At 35.6% G+C, this 20,245-nt stretch overlaps 1 protein-coding gene across 3 annotated transcripts; it reads left to right on the top strand.

Moving 5' to 3' along the window:
* Positions 1-1,463: 1,463 nt before the first annotated feature.
* Positions 1,464-19,570, top strand: DEPDC1 (DEP domain containing 1). 3 transcript variants are annotated; one of them, XM_053921719.1, is made up of 12 exons: positions 1,464-1,613; positions 3,319-3,584; positions 6,598-6,754; positions 7,183-7,298; positions 7,723-7,853; positions 9,285-9,332; positions 12,452-12,592; positions 14,167-15,018; positions 15,445-15,617; positions 17,285-17,461; positions 18,434-18,619; positions 19,307-19,570. In XM_053921719.1, exons 1-12 carry the CDS (start codon positions 1,566-1,568, stop codon positions 19,427-19,429), a joined length of 2,418 nt encoding a protein of 805 aa, XP_053777694.1. In that variant the 5' UTR covers positions 1,464-1,565; the 3' UTR covers positions 19,430-19,570. The 3 variants fall into 3 exon arrangements, with proteins under 3 accessions (XP_053777694.1, XP_053777696.1, XP_053777695.1); XM_053921721.1 differs by lacking the exon at positions 14,167-15,018; XM_053921720.1 differs by lacking the exons at positions 18,434-18,619; positions 19,307-19,570 and adding an exon at positions 17,995-18,135.
* The last annotated feature ends 675 nt before the right edge of the window (positions 19,571-20,245 follow it).

Genomic DNA, 20,245 nt, shown 5'->3' with positions numbered 1-20,245 from the left:
GTTAAAGGGAGTTACCTAAGAAAAAGAAGATCAAAAATAGGAACAGTAAAAATGACAGCAAACTCACAGTTATTAACGGCCACACCTAAAACAAAAACGAGAGCAAACTAGGCAAACAACTAGAACATGAGGGTTGTCATTAAGGGAGTGGGAGGGGGAGAGAGGGGGAAAGGTACAGAGAATAAGTAGCATAGATGATAGGTGGAAAATAGATAGGGGGAGGGTAAAAATAGTGTAGGAAATGTAGAAGCCAAAGAACTTATAAGTATGACCTATGGACATGAACTATAGGGGGGGAATGTGGGAGGGAGGGGGGTGGGCAGGATGGAGTGGAGTGGGGGGGGGAAATGGGACAACTGTAATAGCATAATCAATAAATATATTTTTTTAAAAAAAAGACTATACCCTGTACACACCCTGTCACGCCCCTCCATACACACCCATTCCCCATAAATTATTTGAGGACTTCAAGGAATCAGCATTTTAATAAGTGATTCTAATCACCCAGTTGATTCTAATGCAAGTGATGTATATAGCCCACCTGAGAAATGCTGATGTAGGGGAAGAGGGAAAAAGATAATAAAATAACTCCTAAAAAGTTGATGAGAGAAATAAAATTACTTCTAAGAATCTGCCAGCAAGATCCAAGACTTTGGACAAGTCTCTTTAATGCTCGGATCTAAGTTTTTGTCATTTGAAAAATGAGGATTACTGTAGATTTCAAAAATCCCATAACTGTACAATCAAGATCTAAACATAACCAGGATGGTTATAAAGATATGGTAGTAGATTTTCTTATTTGGCAAGTCTCACAGAACCTTTCCAAAACTGCTTACTCTGTGTATTTATGGAAATCTCCCCATGCTCCAGTTTATTACCATATTCAGGGTGGCGGGGATGAGGGGACCTACATTTTTGCACTGGGGAGAACGGAGTTATGGCACCTGAGAAAGTGTACGAGGGTGACAGCACTGCAACAAGTACCAAAGAAGCATTTTAGAAGCAAAATCGGGGTTTGTCAGGTGGAAGTTATTCCCCAGGGGTGCGTTGTTTTGCATGCTAACCACTACTCAAGCTCCTTTATGGGCCAGGCAGAAAAGTCTGGGGTTTGCTTGTTCGTTTAAAATTTCAAATTCTCTTAAACCAAAGGCTGGACGCAAGCAATCAAGTCGGTGTCCAAACAGCCTCACCGGTTCTGAGCGTGGCAACTTCACTCCGCCGCGCCAACGACCGCAAGAGGGAGAAGCAGCTTCAGGGAAGCCGGGTGAGGGTGGGAGTCGGGCCCACCAACCCGCCCCGCGCAAAGGGCTCTGCACCAGCCGCTCCCGTCGCGGTCCACGGACCCTAGAGCCGCCGCGGCCAGGGGCTGCGGCCGGTTCCCCGCGGCGCATCACGTGTCCCGACGGCGCAGCCAATCAGCGCGGCCACTGAGATATTCAAATCCGCGGCGGGGAGGCGGGGTGCGGTGCGGAGCTGCGCCGCTGGCGGGCCAGCGTCGGGAGGGTTACCTTCCCCAGCCATGCACCGCGCCTGGCGCTGAAGGACCTCCCGGCCCGGTGGGCGGAATGGAGAATCGAAGTGTGCCTCCTGGACCTTATCGGGCCACCAAGCTGGTAAGACAGCGCGCAACGACGGGAGTAGCCCGCCGGGGTGATGGCTGCCACCACTTCGACCTGAGAACGTTCGCGGCTTTACCTTGGGCACAGGTGGTTCCTACGGCCTCTCGGTTCGCTGAAAAGGAGATTGAAAGGAATTACAGGGTATCGCGGAACCCTTGCGGGACGGGTCTGTTGCCCGGGCTTGCGTCGGGCGCCCCCGAAGGCGGATCCTACACGCCTTGTTATAGGGTTCTCTTGGCCCGGGTGTTGTCGTCCCTGGGACGTCCGAGAACAGCCTGATTTTCTGCTCTTCTACGTCCACAGAATTCGAGAAGAATTCGAATGTTTCAGTGCTTTGGTAGCGTCAGACCGGGGACAGGCCCGAATGTGACGGTTTCGTTGTGCTGGCTCTGTAGAATTTAATGCAGGAGGTACCAGCTGAAAACCACTAGGGAACAACTGTGTCCAAACTAAACCCAGAATGTTTGAGGTAGTCACTGGGTTTGTGCTCACGCATTTGGGTTTTCTGTGCCCCTGGATATGTTTGTGGACATCAGGAGAGTCGCGTCAGTTCTGCGAGCCTCAGTTTCCACCGTAAAGTAGGGTTGATAATACACGCCCCCCCGAAGAGATTTCCGGAGAGGATGTGCATGTGAAAGTGTGCTGTGTGTTGAATGAGAAGCAGCTTATCCAGAGGACAGGTTGCACCTCAGTATGCTTCTTGAATAAATTAATAGGTGGAGGTGTGGGAAGAAAAGAATATGTATACTGTGCTTTCATTCTAGCAGTTTCATTTTGAGTTGTGATGTTGGGTCCACACGGGTTAGATGAGTGATAACGGCTAGCAGTGGCATAGCTGGGGTTACAAATCAGGTTTCTTGACCTCTAATGCGGGATTTTTCAAATGAAAGGTGTGTGTTTAGCCTACACCACCACCTTCACACTCCACTGTTAGAGCTGCCACAAACCTAAAAGTTTGGGTGATTTGAGGACAGTTTGGAAAATGTAGTCATTACACAGTGGACTTAAAACTATCCCATCTGTTCTTTGTTCACTATTGGAATCTTCACATAAGAAATAACTATAGTAAATGTGTAAGCTATTTTAATATTAAAGGTATTTTACCAGTGAAGCTACGGCCTGCCATGAGTTTTGTTTGTGGCCAGCATAATAGTTACAAGTTCAAGGTGCTAGTCAACAAACCTGGGTTTGAGCGCCTGGTTTCATCACTTAACTGTGTGACCGTGATCAAATTATTAAACCTCTCTGTGCTTCATATTCTTCATCTAAAAGTGGGATAGTACTACTCATAGAATTCCAATCACCCAAACTTTTAGAGTATTAATAATTATCATACTATTAATATTAGTTGAGATTTTTTAAAAAACAGGAATAAATGCTTTCTCTATTGAAGACTAAAGGGCAGGTTCATTGCACTTCTTCATTATTCCTAGGTTTCCTAAATAAGTTAACCAGCCAATAAAGTGCTTTTCGATAAAAAAAAACTAACATAAAAATATTATCATAACAGAATTACTAAAAATAAGTATGAGGTATAAATTTTCTGTAGCACAAATAAAATGATTTCTTCATGAAATTTTATGATGTAATCAGATGTAAATGAAAGAATTTTCTTTACCTAATTTCAAATCAGTAAGACATTTCATCTATGTTGTTTGTTTGCTTGTTTGTTTATTTTACTATCTTACTTCTTTTGCAGTGGAATGAAGTTACCACATCTTTTCGAGCAGGAATGCCTCTAAGAAAACACAGGCAACACTTTAAAAAATATGGCAGTTGTTTTACAGCAGGAGAAGCAGTGGATTGGCTTTATGACCTATTAAGAAGCAATAGTAATTTTGGCCCTGAAGTTACAAGGCAACAGACTATCCAGCTATTGAGAAAATTTCTGAAGAACCATGTAATTGAAGATATCAAAGGCAGATGGGGATCAGAAAATCTTTATGACAACAGTCAGCTATTCAGGTACTAAACAAAGAAATAACTACAAAAGTGAAATTCTTAACAAAGTTTAATTCTACTTCTATTATACTTTACTAAAAAGGCAGCTTCTTTAGAAGAAGTAATATTTTCTGTAGGGAACTGTTACTGCTCTTATCTAATTAAAACCATTTAGAAATTAAAGTTAATAGCTGCACAATTCAAATGTTAAAATGCTAGATAGTATATATAATAAAACAAGGAATTGGGAGGAAAGAGTGAGATATTAGCACTTCTGCATATTATGAAAGCTCTACAGCATTTGAAGGACATATCTTTCTTTTTTTAATTGATTTTTAGAGGGAGAGAAAGAAACATCAACTTGTGTTCCACTTATTTATGTGTTCATTGGTTGCTGCTTGTATGTGCCCTGACAGGAGATCGAAACCGCAACCTTGGCGTATCAGGACAACACTCTAACCAACTGAGCTACCTGGCCAGGGTGACGGAGCATTATTAAACCTTTAGTTTCATAGATTCAAGAATTTCAAGACAAATTGTCCCAGGTCCTTTCCTGCAAGTAACATATGACCTTATATAATTGAGAATACAAGTGATAAGATGAATAATAGCAAACGATATAATAAATAACAAGAAATAGACCACAGAAAATAATTGTTTATTATGTGCCAGAGACCCTGCTTTATGATTTATATGTTTTCTTATTTAATTCCTAGAATAGCTAAGGAGGATAGGTATTAGCTTCTTTTTACAGATGGGGAAGCTGAAATCATGTTCTAACAAGTCATTTTCCCTGGTCTGAAATATGATCTTCTACCTTGAAACATCTTACCCAGTTGTCAGAGTAGTAAATATGTTTCTTCTCATTCATGTCAGCGCTCTAGTATCCTCCTCTGTGGAGCCTATTTGAGTTCCTCAGCATCATTGCGTTTTCTCTCATACACCCAGGGTTCTTTGTTATGCAGGGTCTGGCACAAGTAACGCCCCTGTTTTTTATTACAAACTCTTTTACTACAAAATCATAAACATGTAATTCTGTAACATAATATCATACTCAAGCATACCATATGACATTTTAGGTGAAATGTTCAAATTAAAACTATACATTATTGACCCCATATTATTAACTTAGCCAACACTCAAGCAGGAGTTACTTCTGTCAGACCCTGTATTTCCATTAAACTAGGTGTTTGGATTCTAGTAGCCATGCTTTTTTCTTTGCAGAATTAGTACTTTTCAAATGAAATATCTTAGAAATTGATTCTTCCCTATGTTTTCAAAGATGACTTTCACTGTGCATGTAAACTGCAGTCAATCATATGAAGAGTTCCATTCGTGTAACACTAGAAATCTTTCCTCTCAACTCACCTTGTCACCTCTCGTAGTCACCGTGGTGGGCTCCTTTGCTGCTGCTCATCCTTTAGCTGTTACTGGTTTGCAAGGACCTAGACTTCACTTCGCTTCGCTTCTCTCCATGGGTAATCTCATGCTATGTCTTCACCGACTTTTTTCATGACTTTCAAACCTCTAACCCAAATATCTTTCCTGAGCTTTAGACACATTTTTTTGCCTATTAGATAGACACTTCAAATATAGTATATAGAAAATCACTATCATCTCTTAACCAAAATTTTGTCTTCTTATAGTCATATCTGAATGAATGGCACTGTCTTCCTTGTAGATGCTTTGACTCTTTCCCTTTCCTCTCCCCTTTAAATCTGATTTAATTATCACACCATTTCTATTGTGCTGCCTCAGTAGTTCTCTGATCTCTCCACTAAGAATGTTCTTTTTGTTAGACTGTTATGCTCTCTTACTTGGAATTCTGCATAACTCTTCAACTAGTCCTTCTGCCTCTAGTCTTTATTACAACAGTAACTATAAAGTATATAAAAGTAAATTTTACAAGAAACATTAAGACCTTATTGGGCAAAATTATAAAATTATATTGATATAATAATAAGTAGAGAAAGATATCCTCTTCATGAATGAGAAGACTTAATATCATAAATAAGTCACTTCTTCCCAAATTGATAAAATCAGTGCATTTTTATTCAAAAACCCTATATAAACTTTTTAGAATTTGATAAGTATATTCTAAAGTTTATTTAGTAATATAAGGTCCAAGGTAATTTTGAAGATCAAGGAGGGGAAAATTGCCTTAACCTAATATCTGGGTTTAAATTAAAACAATTAAGTATTGAGAATATAAACCTATACACATATGGGAATTTGGTATAACATATATGAGTTAAATACCTATGCATGAAAATAAAACTTATGAGAGAATATAAGAATTATTTTTAAGATAGGGGAATAAGAACTTTTAAGATTACTAAAAACTTATACATAAATTTAATGTATGATAAAAGATACCACTGAGTGAAAAAACACTGAACAGTGTGTTGTTTTTATATGTTTATTTAGAGTAAAAAAACATGAGCAAAAAAGAAATACACTAACTACAGGTTAATGATTTCCCTTAGGAAGAGAGAAATGGAATAAGTAAAACATTTCTTTCATTTAAAAAAAAATATAATGAAATTTTTGGTAAAATGTTATTTGCATTGGTTGATGGTTATATACATAGATGTTTTATATTGTAATATTTTCTGTACTTGTTCATATCGCTGAAATATTGTATATTAAAATGAAAGGAAAAAGCTTTATAATCAAAAAAAGTACCAAAGTTCTGAAAATTGGACCAATTACAGTCAAAGGGCAGAAAATATATACAAATTAGATAACTTGAAAAAAATTAGAAAATGTAACATTCTAAACCATTTTATACGTGATACGTCTCCAACATAATTGATTCTAATAATAACCCTGAATTATCCATAATTAAACTCAAAATTCACAGCATACTAAAGAAAGTAGGAAACTTAAAATAATTTTAAAGGTTTAATGGGAAAATCAATTTATGTGGAATTTTCATTTCTTGATAATGTAAATCAATTTTATATGATTTTTAAGATAAATAGGTACTAAAAGTTTGTTTGTTATCTCATTTAATTGCATATTATTCTTAAACTAGATTTCCTGCAAATTCTCCACTTAAAACTCTTCCACGAAGGCATCCAGAATTGAGAAAAAACAGCATAGAGAACTTTTCCAAAGATAAAGACAGTATTTTTAAATTACGAAACTTATCTCGTAGAACTCCTAAAAAGCATGGATTACAATTCTCTCAGGTAAAACATTCTTTTTACTAATCATTACTTTAAATATAATTACTACTTACTTAATAATAGAATCATTAAAAGTAAATGATTCTTTAATATTCAAAGCCAGTGTTTGAAACTCTTAATCTACATTATATTCTAACAGTGTATGTGTAAATTTGTTTGGAACCCATAGAAACAGTAATAAAAAGTGGTAGTGAGACATACTTAAAACAGTAATGGTATAATTTAAGCATGCTTTATTTTAAATTGATTTCAGGGTGATAGGGACAGCTACAAAACCCAGAGCTTTTATGTTACATTGTTTCTTCAGGTGGCACTTACCTTATAACTCCACATAGCCTGATACAATCAAATTACTAAATATCAGGAGTGGTGTCAGTTCAATATTTCCTTATTTTGAGCATAGTATTAAACCAAAGTAATTCTTTTTTCAGGAAAATAAAGAAAACATGAACTGTGAAATCAATGAAGATCAAGAAAACTCAGTTGCTAATAGAGAAATAAGCCAGAAAGATGTTGAAGAAGTTTGGAGATATACTGTTCTGACCTAGTAAGCTAAAACAAAACTACAAGTTCCACAGATGTTTAGCATGTTCATTTGCCGTTTTTACCCAGACGTGAAAATGCAAAAGAACAGTTTAGTTTTCAAAGCTTAGAATTTAACCTGTGTATGTGTTTCTTAATGTTCCTGCTATAATTATACTACAGTAGAAATAGAATATTTTCAGTATGATTTGCTCTTTTTAACCTAAGTTATAGCTATAGTTTGTTGTCTATATTGGAATCCTTCAAAAGTTATTAAGGTAAATATATTTAAAGGTCGATATTAAATATAAGCCTTTAAAGTTTGGTTTCAGAAAAAACAAAAACAAAATACTCTGACGGCTATGTTTGTTTGCCAAACTCTTTCATATTTATATTCTTTCCAACATATTTTATGAAGGAAAAACGTTTATATTCTTTCTTCTATTTAGCCTGCAAACCATTTTAGGTGTGTCATCCCTAGAAGAAGTCATAAATCCAAAGCAAGTAATTCCTCAATATATAATGTACAACATGACCAATACAAGTAAACATGGAGTAGTTATACTACAAGACAAATCAGGTGGGTGTCAGTAGAGGAAGTTGGGATTGTTTTACACTTGCTGACAAAGGTTGTTACAGCTCTTGTGGGGGTGCACAGAGACCGCAATGTAGGAGGCGGAACAGTTTGAGTGGGAGAGCATCGGGGAGACTACTGCTTTATCACAGGTGCTTTAACAATCACAGTGGAATGTTTTTTAAGTGACTGTCATATATAATGTTACTTTAGCTCTTCAGGCAGATTGATGATTTTTTATTTAGGCATCCAAAAAAAGGTATGCAAATATAATTAAAACTATTTATTAGCCACATTTTATTGAAGACCTATAATGTTCCAGGCATTGTGCTGAAGTAGAGGAATGGCAGGGCTTTCCTGGAGCTTACGTGAGTAGTTATATACAAATTTAAAGGGGTCAAGACATATATGCAAAACTGAAGTAATACAATAAAATAAGCCCAGCCTCTCGAGACCAGTATTCTAAAGAGCACCGGTGTGTGTGTGTGTGTGTGTGTGTGTAACCTTATTTATATATTAATTTATATACATTATATATTAATATATTACACTACTTATGTAATGTATTGACCATTATATAGTCAGATCTAAGACAGGAAAGTCAGGGAAATAAATCAAGCCAGATATATTAGAAAACTTAGATTATAAGAAATGTATTAATAAATCTACTTCAAATGTTGAGTCATTTTTTAATAGTCAATTGCTATCTATGGAACTAATTGACATGCATTACTTTGGAGGGTATTCGGTGGCAAGAACTTTGAGGTTTTAACTGTAGGAATAAATAGTGAATGTCAAAACTTAAGAGTTATGTTGTATATGTTTTTGGTTTTGGACCATTCCCATGGCTCATTACGTAAAATAATTAACAGGATATGCTGTCATCCAAGCTTTCTATTCTTTATAACCATAAACCGTTCGAGTCAAGTACATGTTTGATTTTTATGTTTGTATCAATTGCTAAATTTTATGCAGCATATTTTAGTTACCAGCAATTAAAATATTTGAAGCAAGCCTCACTGTAAAAGCACACGTATTCAAATATACCTTGTGTCAATCATAGGTCTTATTCAAATCGGTAATATTCAAACAGCATAGCTGTAGTCAGGCAGAAATGAGGATAAAGAAAAGATGATGGTAGTAGATTAAGATGCATGTCAATTTATTTCCTAACCACTCCCCATAAAATAATTAATTCTTGATTTGGGGTAGCTAATTGTTTTAGTTTCATGGCAAGAGTCAAACTTAAAGATACATAACTTTTTAAACTTGTATTTTAAATTATTGTCTTTGCCCTCTGTCTTGTTAAACATGTAATAATTTTTAATCTACACACATGTATATATACATATATCATTATATATAATGTGTTAAGTTTTAAATATACTATCAAAAATTTGTGAATTACTAAACAATGTTAATATTTTTTATGTATAGATGATCTTCCTCATTGGGTATTATCTGCCATGAAGTGCCTAGCAAATTGTAAGTTAAACAACATACATATATATATATGTTTTATATCAATAGTATTTTATAAGAACTGAGAAAGTTTTGTAAATAATGTCTTAAAGTCCTGATAAAATTAAAGTGCTGTATATAATTTATTTTGATGTTTAAATGGAAATCTAGTAGAACTAACTACATTTCTTTCCATGTGAGTATGCTATAGAGCCTCCTTCTATGCAGATGGTGATTTTGTAGTTCAAGCCCATCATTTATGGCTCAGTTCTCATAAATCATAAAATCATAGGCTAGAGGATCTTAAGCAATTTTTAGGTAAAATCTATACATCAGTTGCCTCAGTGAGGCACAAAGAGTTCAAATAGAAACCTGTGAGTAAAGCAGCTTATAAATAGAAGGTTTCCATCAGAAATGAAGTCTTGGCCCTGGCCATGTAGCTCAGTTGGTTAGACCGCTGTCCCCATACTCCAAGGTTGCGGGTTTGATCTCCGGTCAGGGCACACACAAGAAGCAACTAATGAATGCATAAATTAGTGAAACAACAAATTGATGTTTCTCTCTCAGGCTCTCTCTGTGTCCTTCCCCCCCTCCCTCCCTCTCTCTCTCTAAAAATAAATAAATTTTTAAAAAGAAGAAAAAGAAATGAAGTCTCATAAAACCCACTTCATAACCCTTGCCACTGTACCCAGCTTCAACATTCAGGTGCTCCATGATGTGCTTCTACTCTATAGGATATACTAATGGGACTTTTATGCAAATAAAGATCTGTCACTAATCATCAGCAAATTATTTTTTAGAATTTTTTCATCAAGATTTTTTCACAGTGATCAGTGATAATTGATTTTTATAGTTTAAGACCCTTGTTTGGGTACAAAATCCTAATTGCTTTCAAAATCGGTTTTAAAAATTTACACAGGTATGTGATGCTAAATCATCAAGAGTCAAAGTATATTTTCATATTTTGTTCCAAAGTTATTTTTCTGTTTTTTATAAAATTAGTATTTTATTAATAATCAATATAAGTACATATTCCCTTCTTGTCCACTGGGTGTCAATATGACAAAATAACGGAACAACAAAGTAAATAATGTAAGTTATAAAGATTTTATTTGTTCAGTCAAGGTAAAAATCTTGGCTATAATCTTAAGATTTGTGAATTTCTCTTTCTACCTTCCCCACCTAAATGCCTGTCACTTTCATATCTTGACCATGGTTTGCAACTCAGATAAGCATACTTCCTGGGATTTCTCTGATGCCCCATCTTAAGGGATTTGTGTCTTCTCTTTCTTCTCAGTCCATGTTATGCTTAAGTGATACCCAAGATATAATTTACTGGATTCCAGTTTAATGACAATATATGTAGCCAAAGAAGTATGAAGACTTTAACTTGTTATTTAACCTCCCACAGTTATCCTGTGACATAAGAATCAGTGATCAATATACTATTACTATTTCTGTTCCTAGAAAGAATCTAAGGTTCAGAAGTCTTCCAATACATAAGGAGCTGTGTATTCAAACCTAGAGTCCTAACTCTAAATTTTATATTTTTAATTCCACTATTGCATTTTCTGTCTTAGAAAATTTCTAGTGATTATCAATTTTTATTCTACATATTGAGACTATTTCTTATGTCCTTCTTAGAAAACTGTTTATTTTGCCCTACATAAAACCCCTATTAGCCTTTAAGGTATTAAATATTTATATGTATATGATTTGTTTTCTTTAATCTTTTTTCATTGTGTATATTCACACATGTGGGACCGTACAAAAGTTTACAAACAGAAGAGATCATCTCGATTTGGGAAGAGAAAGATTTTAAGTTGAAAGACAGCATACTGACTCTCAAACTTGAATGTATATCACAGTCCCTACGGAGATTTGCCAGATTTTTATTCAGTTGATTCAGCATGTCAGGAACCTTTTTTTAACTATGCCTCAAGATTCTTACAGCAAAGATGCCAAGATCAGTGTTTGGAAACTCCTAAATTAGTAAAGCAGAAGCAAACATTTCTACTTCAGTAATACCAAGCTCCACTTCCATAGATTCTTTTCTGTATAAAGGAGCTTATATTTTTAATAGACATATCGGATCATTCTGATTATCTAGTTCATGGACCACGCTTTAAATGTTACTGGACCTCGAGGTCCTGGGTATTGCTCTCACTTTACACTGGTCTAAGTTCTAATTCTAGCTCTGCCACTATGAGTTTCAGTTTCCTCATCTATAACATGAGATCGGATCTTATTTCTGAGGAAACACTAATGAGTAGTCACGATTCTTTCTCTTTTTTAAAGATTTTTATTTATTTTTAGAGAGAGGGGAACAGAAAGAAAAAGAGAGGGAGAGAAACATCAATGTGTGATTGCCTTTCACACACCCCACCTCCCCCCCAGGGACCTGGCTGGCAACCCAGGCATGTGCCCTGGACTGGGAATGGAACCAGCGACCCTTTGGTTTGCAGGCCTGTGCTCAATCCACTGAGCTACACCAGCCAGGGCAGTCAGGGTTATTTCAATAATGTTAAGCTAATGAAACAGAAACATAAAGATATTGTTTAAACTAATTAAGGGTATGCTTCGTATCAGGCAAAATTTATTCATAAAATATAAATTTATTTGCAAAAGATAATTTGTAGGAATTATTTGCAGTATCCAAACATTCTTTGCTTTATAAAATGAATTGTGATGAAATTCCATTAAAATAAACTTCCCTAATGCTTTTAAAATATATTTCAAATATTGCTTTATATGCAATTTCTCAGGCATATAAATATTTTTTAAATTCTAACTGCTTGTGGTTTCTACTGGAAAACCCATTAAATCAGGGTTGTCAGACTCATTTTCACCAGGAGCCACATCAGCCTCGTGGTTGCCGTCAAAGGGCTGAATGTAATTTCAACTCCCTAACAGTTAGGGAGTAGTTACATTTATACAGTCCTAAAATTATTTCAGCCCTTTGAAGGCAACCTCAAGGCTGATGTGGCCCCTGGTGAAAATGAGTTTGACACCCCTATGTTAAGTGTTTGAATTGTGACAGAATTTGTCATTAAACATAGCTCCTTCATGAAATACAGGTTTTATACTTTTTATAGACATATTTAAAAGTGTGCTTAATTTTTTTTTTTCCATTTACTTCTTAGGGCCAAGAAGTAATGATATGAATATTCCAACTTATATTGGATTTGAACGAGATGTATTCAGAACAATTGCAGATTATTTTCTAAATCTCCCTGAACCTCTTCTTACCTTTGAATATTATGAATTATTTGTGAACATTTTGGGTATGTATAGATTTTTTTTTAATTTTTATTGTTATTCAATTACAGTTGTATGCCTTTTCTCCCCATCCCTCCACCCCACCCCAGTATGTATAGATTTTTGCTTATTATTTAAATTCATTTTATTAAAGGTTTTAAGTCTCCCATAATTTAAAAGATTAAAAAGTATAAGTAAATATGAAGGTAGCAGGCTATACATTATTTTAAAATTCAGGAATACTCTGGTTGCTGTTGTCTTGTTTTCCAGTAATTCAAACATATCATTCCAACACCAGTTCTCCACACCAATTGGGTGTCCTACAACTCAATTTATTTTTGACACTACCCAGAGCTAGCCCGACCCTACAAGTTAAGGACAAAGCCTGATACAAACTGCCCACTGCTAGCTCAGATTCCACAGATTAAGGGCTGAGTTCCGCAAGACTGCCTTCACTTCAGACACCAGCTATAAATGAGGTCCTCAGGCTTACTCACTCTTTCCCTGTATCTTCCCGCCCCCCACCCCATCTAACTACCCATTCAGGGGTTCCCTTGACACCCCTGAGGTTTGATAATTCACTACAGACACAGAACTCTAGAAAGTGCTTTACTTAATGATCACCAGTTTATTGTAAAGCATGCAAGGCAGGAAGAGCCAAATGGAAGGAGACACACAGGGTAAGGTATGGGCTTCCATGCCCTCTTCAAAAATGCCACCCTCCTAAGTACATACGTGTGTTTGCCAACCTGTAAGCTCCTTTAAACTTACTGTTTCAGGGTTTTAACTGAAATTTCCTTACATGGGCATGATTGATTAGGTCATTTGTCATTGTTGATTGAATTAGGTCTCCAACCCCTCCAGGGCAGTCTGAATTTGGGCTGGAGATTGGATCTTCTAAGTAAGCAAGGCCCACCCTAAGTCCCCTCATTCGTATAAACTGGTGTGCTCACACAGGCTCATTATGAATAACAGAGGACTCTTATCAACCCTGGCTGATGTAACTCAGTGAATTGAGTGATGGCCTGCAAAACAAAGGGTTGCTGGTTCGATTCCCAAATGGGGCACATGCCTCAGATGTAGGCCAGGGGAGGCAAACATACATTGATGTTTCTCTCCCTCTCTTTCTCCCTTCCTTCCCTCTCTCTATAAATAAATAATAAAATCTTTTTTAAAAAAAAGAAGACTCTTACCACTCCAGAAATTCCAAGTATTTTAGGAGTCTATGCCAGGTACCAGAGACAAAGATCAAAAATATATATTTTGTTATATTACAGTTATAATTAGGACCTTTGTAATACTTGTAGACTGAATAGATATTTCTAATGAATTTGCCTCAATCCATTTTATTCGATTCTTGAAATAAATCTTAAAGTTATTGATAACAGTTTGGAAAACCTCTAGGCAGTCTTGCACTTTGTAACTGAATGTTGCATGTGTCCTATTTGAGTGGCTTCTGAATTCAGCAACTGCTGTTTGTACTATACTAACAGTATGTACTATAGTAATGCTTTATTTTGTTAACTTTACTATTGTTTTTGTTTTACTGTTGTCCACTGTCATACAGTTGCATCTTAATTTTTGTTTCATTTCCTGGTAGTTGTCTGTGGCTACATCACAGTTTCAGATAGACCCAGTGGGATACATAAAATCCAAGATGATCCACAGTCTTCAAAAATCCTTCAGTTAAACAGTTTGAATTCCTTCAAATCAACTGAGTGCCTTCTTCTCAGTCTGCTTCGTAAAGACAAAAACAGCGAAGAATCAGATACTACTGAGAGACTTCAGATAAGCGATCATGGATTTCAAGAAAAATGTGTTAAGAAAATGCAGCTAGTTGATTTAAAAAACAGAAGAGCCAGTGCTACTGACATAATAGGAGGAAGTTGTCATAATTTAATAGGCTTAAGTAGTGTGCATGTTTTATCCTCTAACATCAAACCAAGGTGCTGTTCTTTAGAAGGAATTATAGATTTACCAGGGAGTTTAAGTAAAGAGGTCTCCACTGTCTTCCATCAGTCTGTTCTGAACATAGAAGGACAAAATAATAAACAATTTTTAGAGTCTGAGACCAAACAGGAATCCATAATGAATCTTCATTCAGAGGAAAGTATTCAAAAGCCACTCTGTGTTGGTTTTAAGAAAACCTCTACTATGACTGTTCAAGATCAAGAGGAGTTATATAATGGGAAAAGCAAGTCAAAACAGCTTTGTAGATCTCAGAGTTTACTTTTAAGAAATAGTACAAAGAAGAATAGTTACATCAACATGCCAGTGGCTGAAATTATCATGAAACCAAATCTTGGACAAGGCAGCACAAGTGTACAAACAGCTGTGGAAGGTGAACTCGGAGAGTCTAGCACCACAATCAATAAAAGACTCTGCAAAAGTACAATAGAACTTTCAGAAAATTCTTTACCTTCAGCTTCTTCTATGTTGACTGGCACACAAAGTAAGGTTGTTGCTTTCAATGCATGTGATATTAACTTTTAGTGTTTACTAACTGTTTTGCTTACTTGGCTTTTCTTCTCTGAAATTGCCTTTTTCCCCCCTCCAAGAAGAAAGTTCTTATTGTAAAAGACTCTTGTCATGGCATGACCACGAATTATTCTGCTTACCCAGAGCACTTTCTTTTCCTTCAATTTGACTTATTCTGATTCACCTTATTTGTAGTAAGTGTAGGATGTTAATACTCAAGTTATGAAGAAATTAATGAGAATCTTACCATGTATTTGAGGAATGTGGAAATTTCTAAGAATAGATTAAATGAAATACTAAAATATTATTTTGTGTTCCTTATATAACCATATGCTGGTGGGATGAAAGCAACTAAAGTCATTGATGATATTTTTTGGGGGGTGGGGAACTTGCCTTCCAGGTTTGCTGCAGCCTCATTTAGAGAGGGTTGCCGTCAATGCACTACAGTTATGTTGTTTGTTACTTCCCCCACCAAAGCGTAGAAAGCTTCAACTTTTAATGCGCATGATTTCTCGAATAAGTCAAAATGTCGATATGCCCCAACTTCATGATGCACTGGGTACAAGATCACTGGTAAGTTGCTTTCTTAAAGAATAAGCCCTTGTACATAAACCAAAAAAGGAAAACCAAGCCATCTAAAAGTACTACCAGAGTGATGCTGTGGTTTTGAAGTCCTAGTTTCTTGGGTTAGAAAGGCTCTTAAAAATCTAACCTTTCCTAGAAACAAAATGTTGTATATTAATCCATCTTGATCTTTATCTTGTCTGAGGACTCTGCCTCTTCACTCATCCTGTATCGCTTCATAGTCAGACCATATTATATTGCCTTGTATCAATTCTGTTTGGTGGGGAAGGAACAGGATACATAGACACTGTTGAAAGGTGAAGGGCACTAACTCTGAAGCAGAGAATTAATGGAAATGCATGTATAGTAAGTGAAAGTGTTTCAGAGATTGTGGTAAGTTTTATTTCATAAATTGTGTGAATTAGGATGACACACCATTGTGGACAAGGAGTTAGAAGAAACTACTATGAAGCTGTCTCATGTTCTATAAGACGATGAGGGCAGAGGTGTTTATGTGCAAAATTGATTAGAAATGAACTCTTCAATATGGTATGTCTTTTCTCCTCCCTCTCCTCCTCCTCTTTTCTTCCTTCCTTCCTTCCTCCTCCTCCCCCTCTTTCTCTCTCACTCTCTCTCAAAAGCTAGATCTTCCTCACAATTCAGCTTCAATTTACAAGGGGTTTTTGTAGCAAGGAATTAAGCTCTATTTTTCCTCTTATTAAGGACAGTTCTTTAACAAGACAAACCAATATAAAGAGGAAGAATTATTCTTAAGTAATTGTAGCACCACATAAAAGCATAGGGAAGTAACATATTTTGAGAGACATGAATAAGGAGGATACAATTTTGGTGTTTGTACTTTCTGAGTTTAAGGTTATGGGACACCCAAGAGAAATTTATCCAACATAATGTTGGAAACATGAGTCCGGTGAAGAAAGGTCAGGGCAGAAGGCAGATTTGGGGGAGGTGGTAGTTGAGGCTCTGAGAGTAAATGAGCTCTGTGAAGCTGAGAAAGAAGAATAAAAAGCTGAGGACTAAGCTTTGGAAGGTGGTAGGAAAACCTGCCTGACGTGCAGGAATAAAACCAAAAATATTTTAATTCAGTATCCTTATTATATATTATATAAAAGTGCTTAAATAGAATTTTGATATTCTAATTATATTAGAATGAGATAGGTGTATATGGGTGTTTTATGTAGTTAGTGGGTGATATGGATACGAATGAGAGTAAATGAGCTTTGAAGCATAAAATTTATCGCCGAATTTGAAGACTCCTTGTAACCACTAACATTTATGTGTTATGTATTCTTCCCGTTTGTGTTTTTGTGGGATTAATTTAATAGTCTCTACAGTTGCTCTCTAGTAGTCTTTAAGCAACAGATCAGTATGGTATTAATAAAACCTATGGCATTTGCTGATGAGATTGTAACAAAATTAAAGACTTTCTTTTATAATCCTTTGGAAGTATATCAAGGAAATACTTAATAAATACTTTAAAAAGAATAATACACATTCTTACCCTTCTAATATAATAAATTATTTTTCTCATTTTTAAGCTGAAGCTTGCTTATCATTTTGTCTTAATACTTAAGCTTAATGCTACCCAGAAATTACTGATAGTCTAATTTATATAAAATCTGAGGTTTTTAAATTCACATCTTTTAACATGTTTTCAGATGATACACACCTTTTCTCGGTGTGTGCTGTGCTGTGCTGAAGAAGTGGATCTTGATGAACTTCTTGCTACAAGATTAGTTTCTTTCTTAATGGATCATCATCAGGAAATTCTTCAAGTACCCTCTTACTTACAAGCTGCAGTGGAGAAACATCTCGACTACTTTAAAAGGGGCCGTGTATGTATTACAAGTTCTAAAATTCTCTGCATTTTTCAAGTGGCAAACTCATTTCTAACCTAGTCAGAAAGGGACACTTGATCAGTTCACATAAATAACCTCTAAAAGGTTATAGACAGAATCTGGGACTCAAATAGCAATAGGACTGTTTTCATTCCTCCATCTCTCATTTCCATTTTAGTCCTGTATTTGACAAATGGCCCTTCACATGATGGGAATATGGCTGATTAAAGCTCTTGAAGTACAGACTTAATGTTTGCAATCCAAAGGGAAAAAAGACCTATCCCTCCACCTCCAGTTTGAAAAGTTCTTAGTATGGACTGTGATTGGCCCAGTCTAGATTAAATGTACAACCTTGTTTTTTAAAAACAGCCAGGATAGTGGGGGGTACAATGGGAAGGAACTGTTACAGGAGAGGAGGAATACTGAACATATACACCCAGCACATATATTCACGTTTCTTCCTACACATACCATTCTAATATTGTCCTGGCTTATAATTATAACTATCCCCTAAAATTTCTTTCTCTTAGCAAGAGATGTTATACGCTGAGCCCATGACCCTGCACCTCAAAACAGTAGAAGAAGACTTTAACTGTTACTATGTTAGAACATTCATGTCTTAAAGTGAATTAAAATACCACTTCAGTTGTTATTCTTTTGTAGTTAAAATAATAAAATCCATGATTAATAGTAATAATGATAGCTACTATTATTTAATGCTTTTTGTGTGCTAAACACTTTATATGCATGATTTCATGTAACCCTGGGACATTTTACAGACCAAGAAAAGTTAAATAATTTATTGAATCAAGACTACTAGGTTGTGTGGAGCTGGAATTTAGACCCTTCTTAAAGTGTTAAGTGTTTGGTGGCAAAATAATAGGTACCAAAACCCATCAAAAGAACACTTTACCAAACGGGTACATGACCGAATTAGTAGCTTGGACTGTATTATTTTGTTAACTACAGATTAAAAATCCTGGAGATGGACTGATTGTTCCTTTGCCAACATATTCATACTGTAAGCAGATCAGTGCTCAGGAGTTTGAGGAACAAAAAGTTTCTACCTCTCAAGATGCAATTGCTGAACTTTTAGAGAATATTATTAAAAACAAGAGTTTGCCTCTAAAGGAGAAAAGGAAAAAACTAAAACAGGTAAGAGAAGGAGCAAGTTATCATTGTGTAAATATTGTCTAACATGTTGTTGCTGATTATTATTTCATAACACTTAGAATTTAATTTCCCATTTTAATATTTTGGATTTTAAATATTGGATATATAAGCTACCTATGACTACCTGCCTGATTTTACTCTTTACCCTTACATTTTAATAATAATAACAGGTATATTCCTTTACTTCTGGTGTTCTGTATGATTATAGTTTGGATTAGAATGGTAAAACAGTCACAAAATTTGAATTATATCACATACCTTTTAGTGACTCATCATTACCATTTAGAAATTTTAGCTCTACATCAAAAATCAGTAGCCACATGATTCTGGCTAGTCTAATTTCAGGTCTGAGACACTCAAAGAAATATAAAATATACTTGATCTCTTTGACCTTTATAGGCTTTACCAGTGTGAAAGAAGAAGATCTGGAATTTGGGGGGAGATTTAGCAGGAGAGAATCCTAGAAAGTTAATGCTGAGATCTAAGAAATGTTACAGCGTACGTTTTATAAATGAGAAAGCAGAGGGAGTAACGAGGATGAACTGAAAGGATACTCACCTCTGTAATGCGCCTTTGGGAAAGGCACTGAATTCTTCTAAAATATTCTACACTTGCTTCTGCTAGGATAATAATGTTCAAGACCCTCTAAGTCCTCACCTCATTTTTAAGTTTCAGAAGGAATATCCACTGATATATCAGAAAAGATTTCCAACCACGGAAAGTGAAGCAGCACTTTTTGGTGACAAACCTACAATCAAGCAACCAATGTTAATTTTAAGAAAACCAAAGTAGTATGATACTAACTGAATTACGAATTATATTATACTTGTAGTACTTTAGTAAATGAAACCATATCTAAGAATCCCACAACTTTTTAAAAAAGAAGTCTATTTATTAATTAGTTTTTTCTAAGTAAAACGCATTATATAAGGAGGTGCCAAAATAGTCTTTATTGGTGTGAGACTGCCAAGACACTAGTGGATCCCGACTGAGAGAAAATAACAGCAGGAGTTATCAGATATTGTAATCAGAAACAATCACTTGTTTGTTATACAACTATCTGGAAAGCTATCATGTGTGTACTAAAATTTTATTTACTTGAATTTTGAAAACTGACATGTATTCAGCAAGATTAAGCTATAATTCTGTTTTTAAAAGAAAACTTACCACCATGCGTGCTTATGTATATTAGCTTAAAGAATTAGTTTTTTAGGGTTACTTTTGTTTCTAAGTATAAGAATGTGAAGAATATTTGAAAACTCAGTGAATTCTCAACAGCTAAATATTGCACTCTTTTGTATATTGTTTCTACTTTTGACCTATTTATATATGTTTGTGTTTTTTAAGTATGTATATATAATACTTTGGTTTGCCTTAAGATTTAACCCAACTGCTACAGTCATTCATTCTTCTAAGTATAAGGCAAGTCACGGGGTGTCCCTCAGCTGAAGACTGACCGACCACTGTGACTATGGAACAATTCTCCAGGCTAGTGGTTTTCAAACTGTTGTTTATTAGAATCACCTGGAGAATTTTTCCATCCATGCTAAGGCCCTACCCTACACCAATTAAATCCAAATTTTGAGGGATGGTATATAGCAGCAATTT

This window comes from Desmodus rotundus, chromosome 3 (assembly GCF_022682495.2).
Source record: "Desmodus rotundus isolate HL8 chromosome 3, HLdesRot8A.1, whole genome shotgun sequence".
Lineage (NCBI taxonomy): Eukaryota > Metazoa > Chordata > Mammalia > Chiroptera > Phyllostomidae > Desmodus > Desmodus rotundus.
This window is presented reverse-complemented; position numbering and strand designations above follow the sequence as displayed.

Bases quoted from the DNA above. Each gene is read 5' to 3' on its own strand.
- DEPDC1 (XM_053921719.1), top strand. From the start codon at position 1,566: ATGGAGAATCGAAGTGTGCCTCCTGGACCTTATCGGGCCACCAAGCTG. The intron at 7,299-7,722 runs GTAAGCTAAAAC...TCTTCTATTTAG, and splicing joins AGATATACTGTTCTGACCTA to CCTGCAAACCATTTTAGGTG. The intron at 15,019-15,444 runs GTAAGGTTGTTG...CTTGCCTTCCAG, and splicing joins TATGTTGACTGGCACACAAA to GTTTGCTGCAGCCTCATTTA.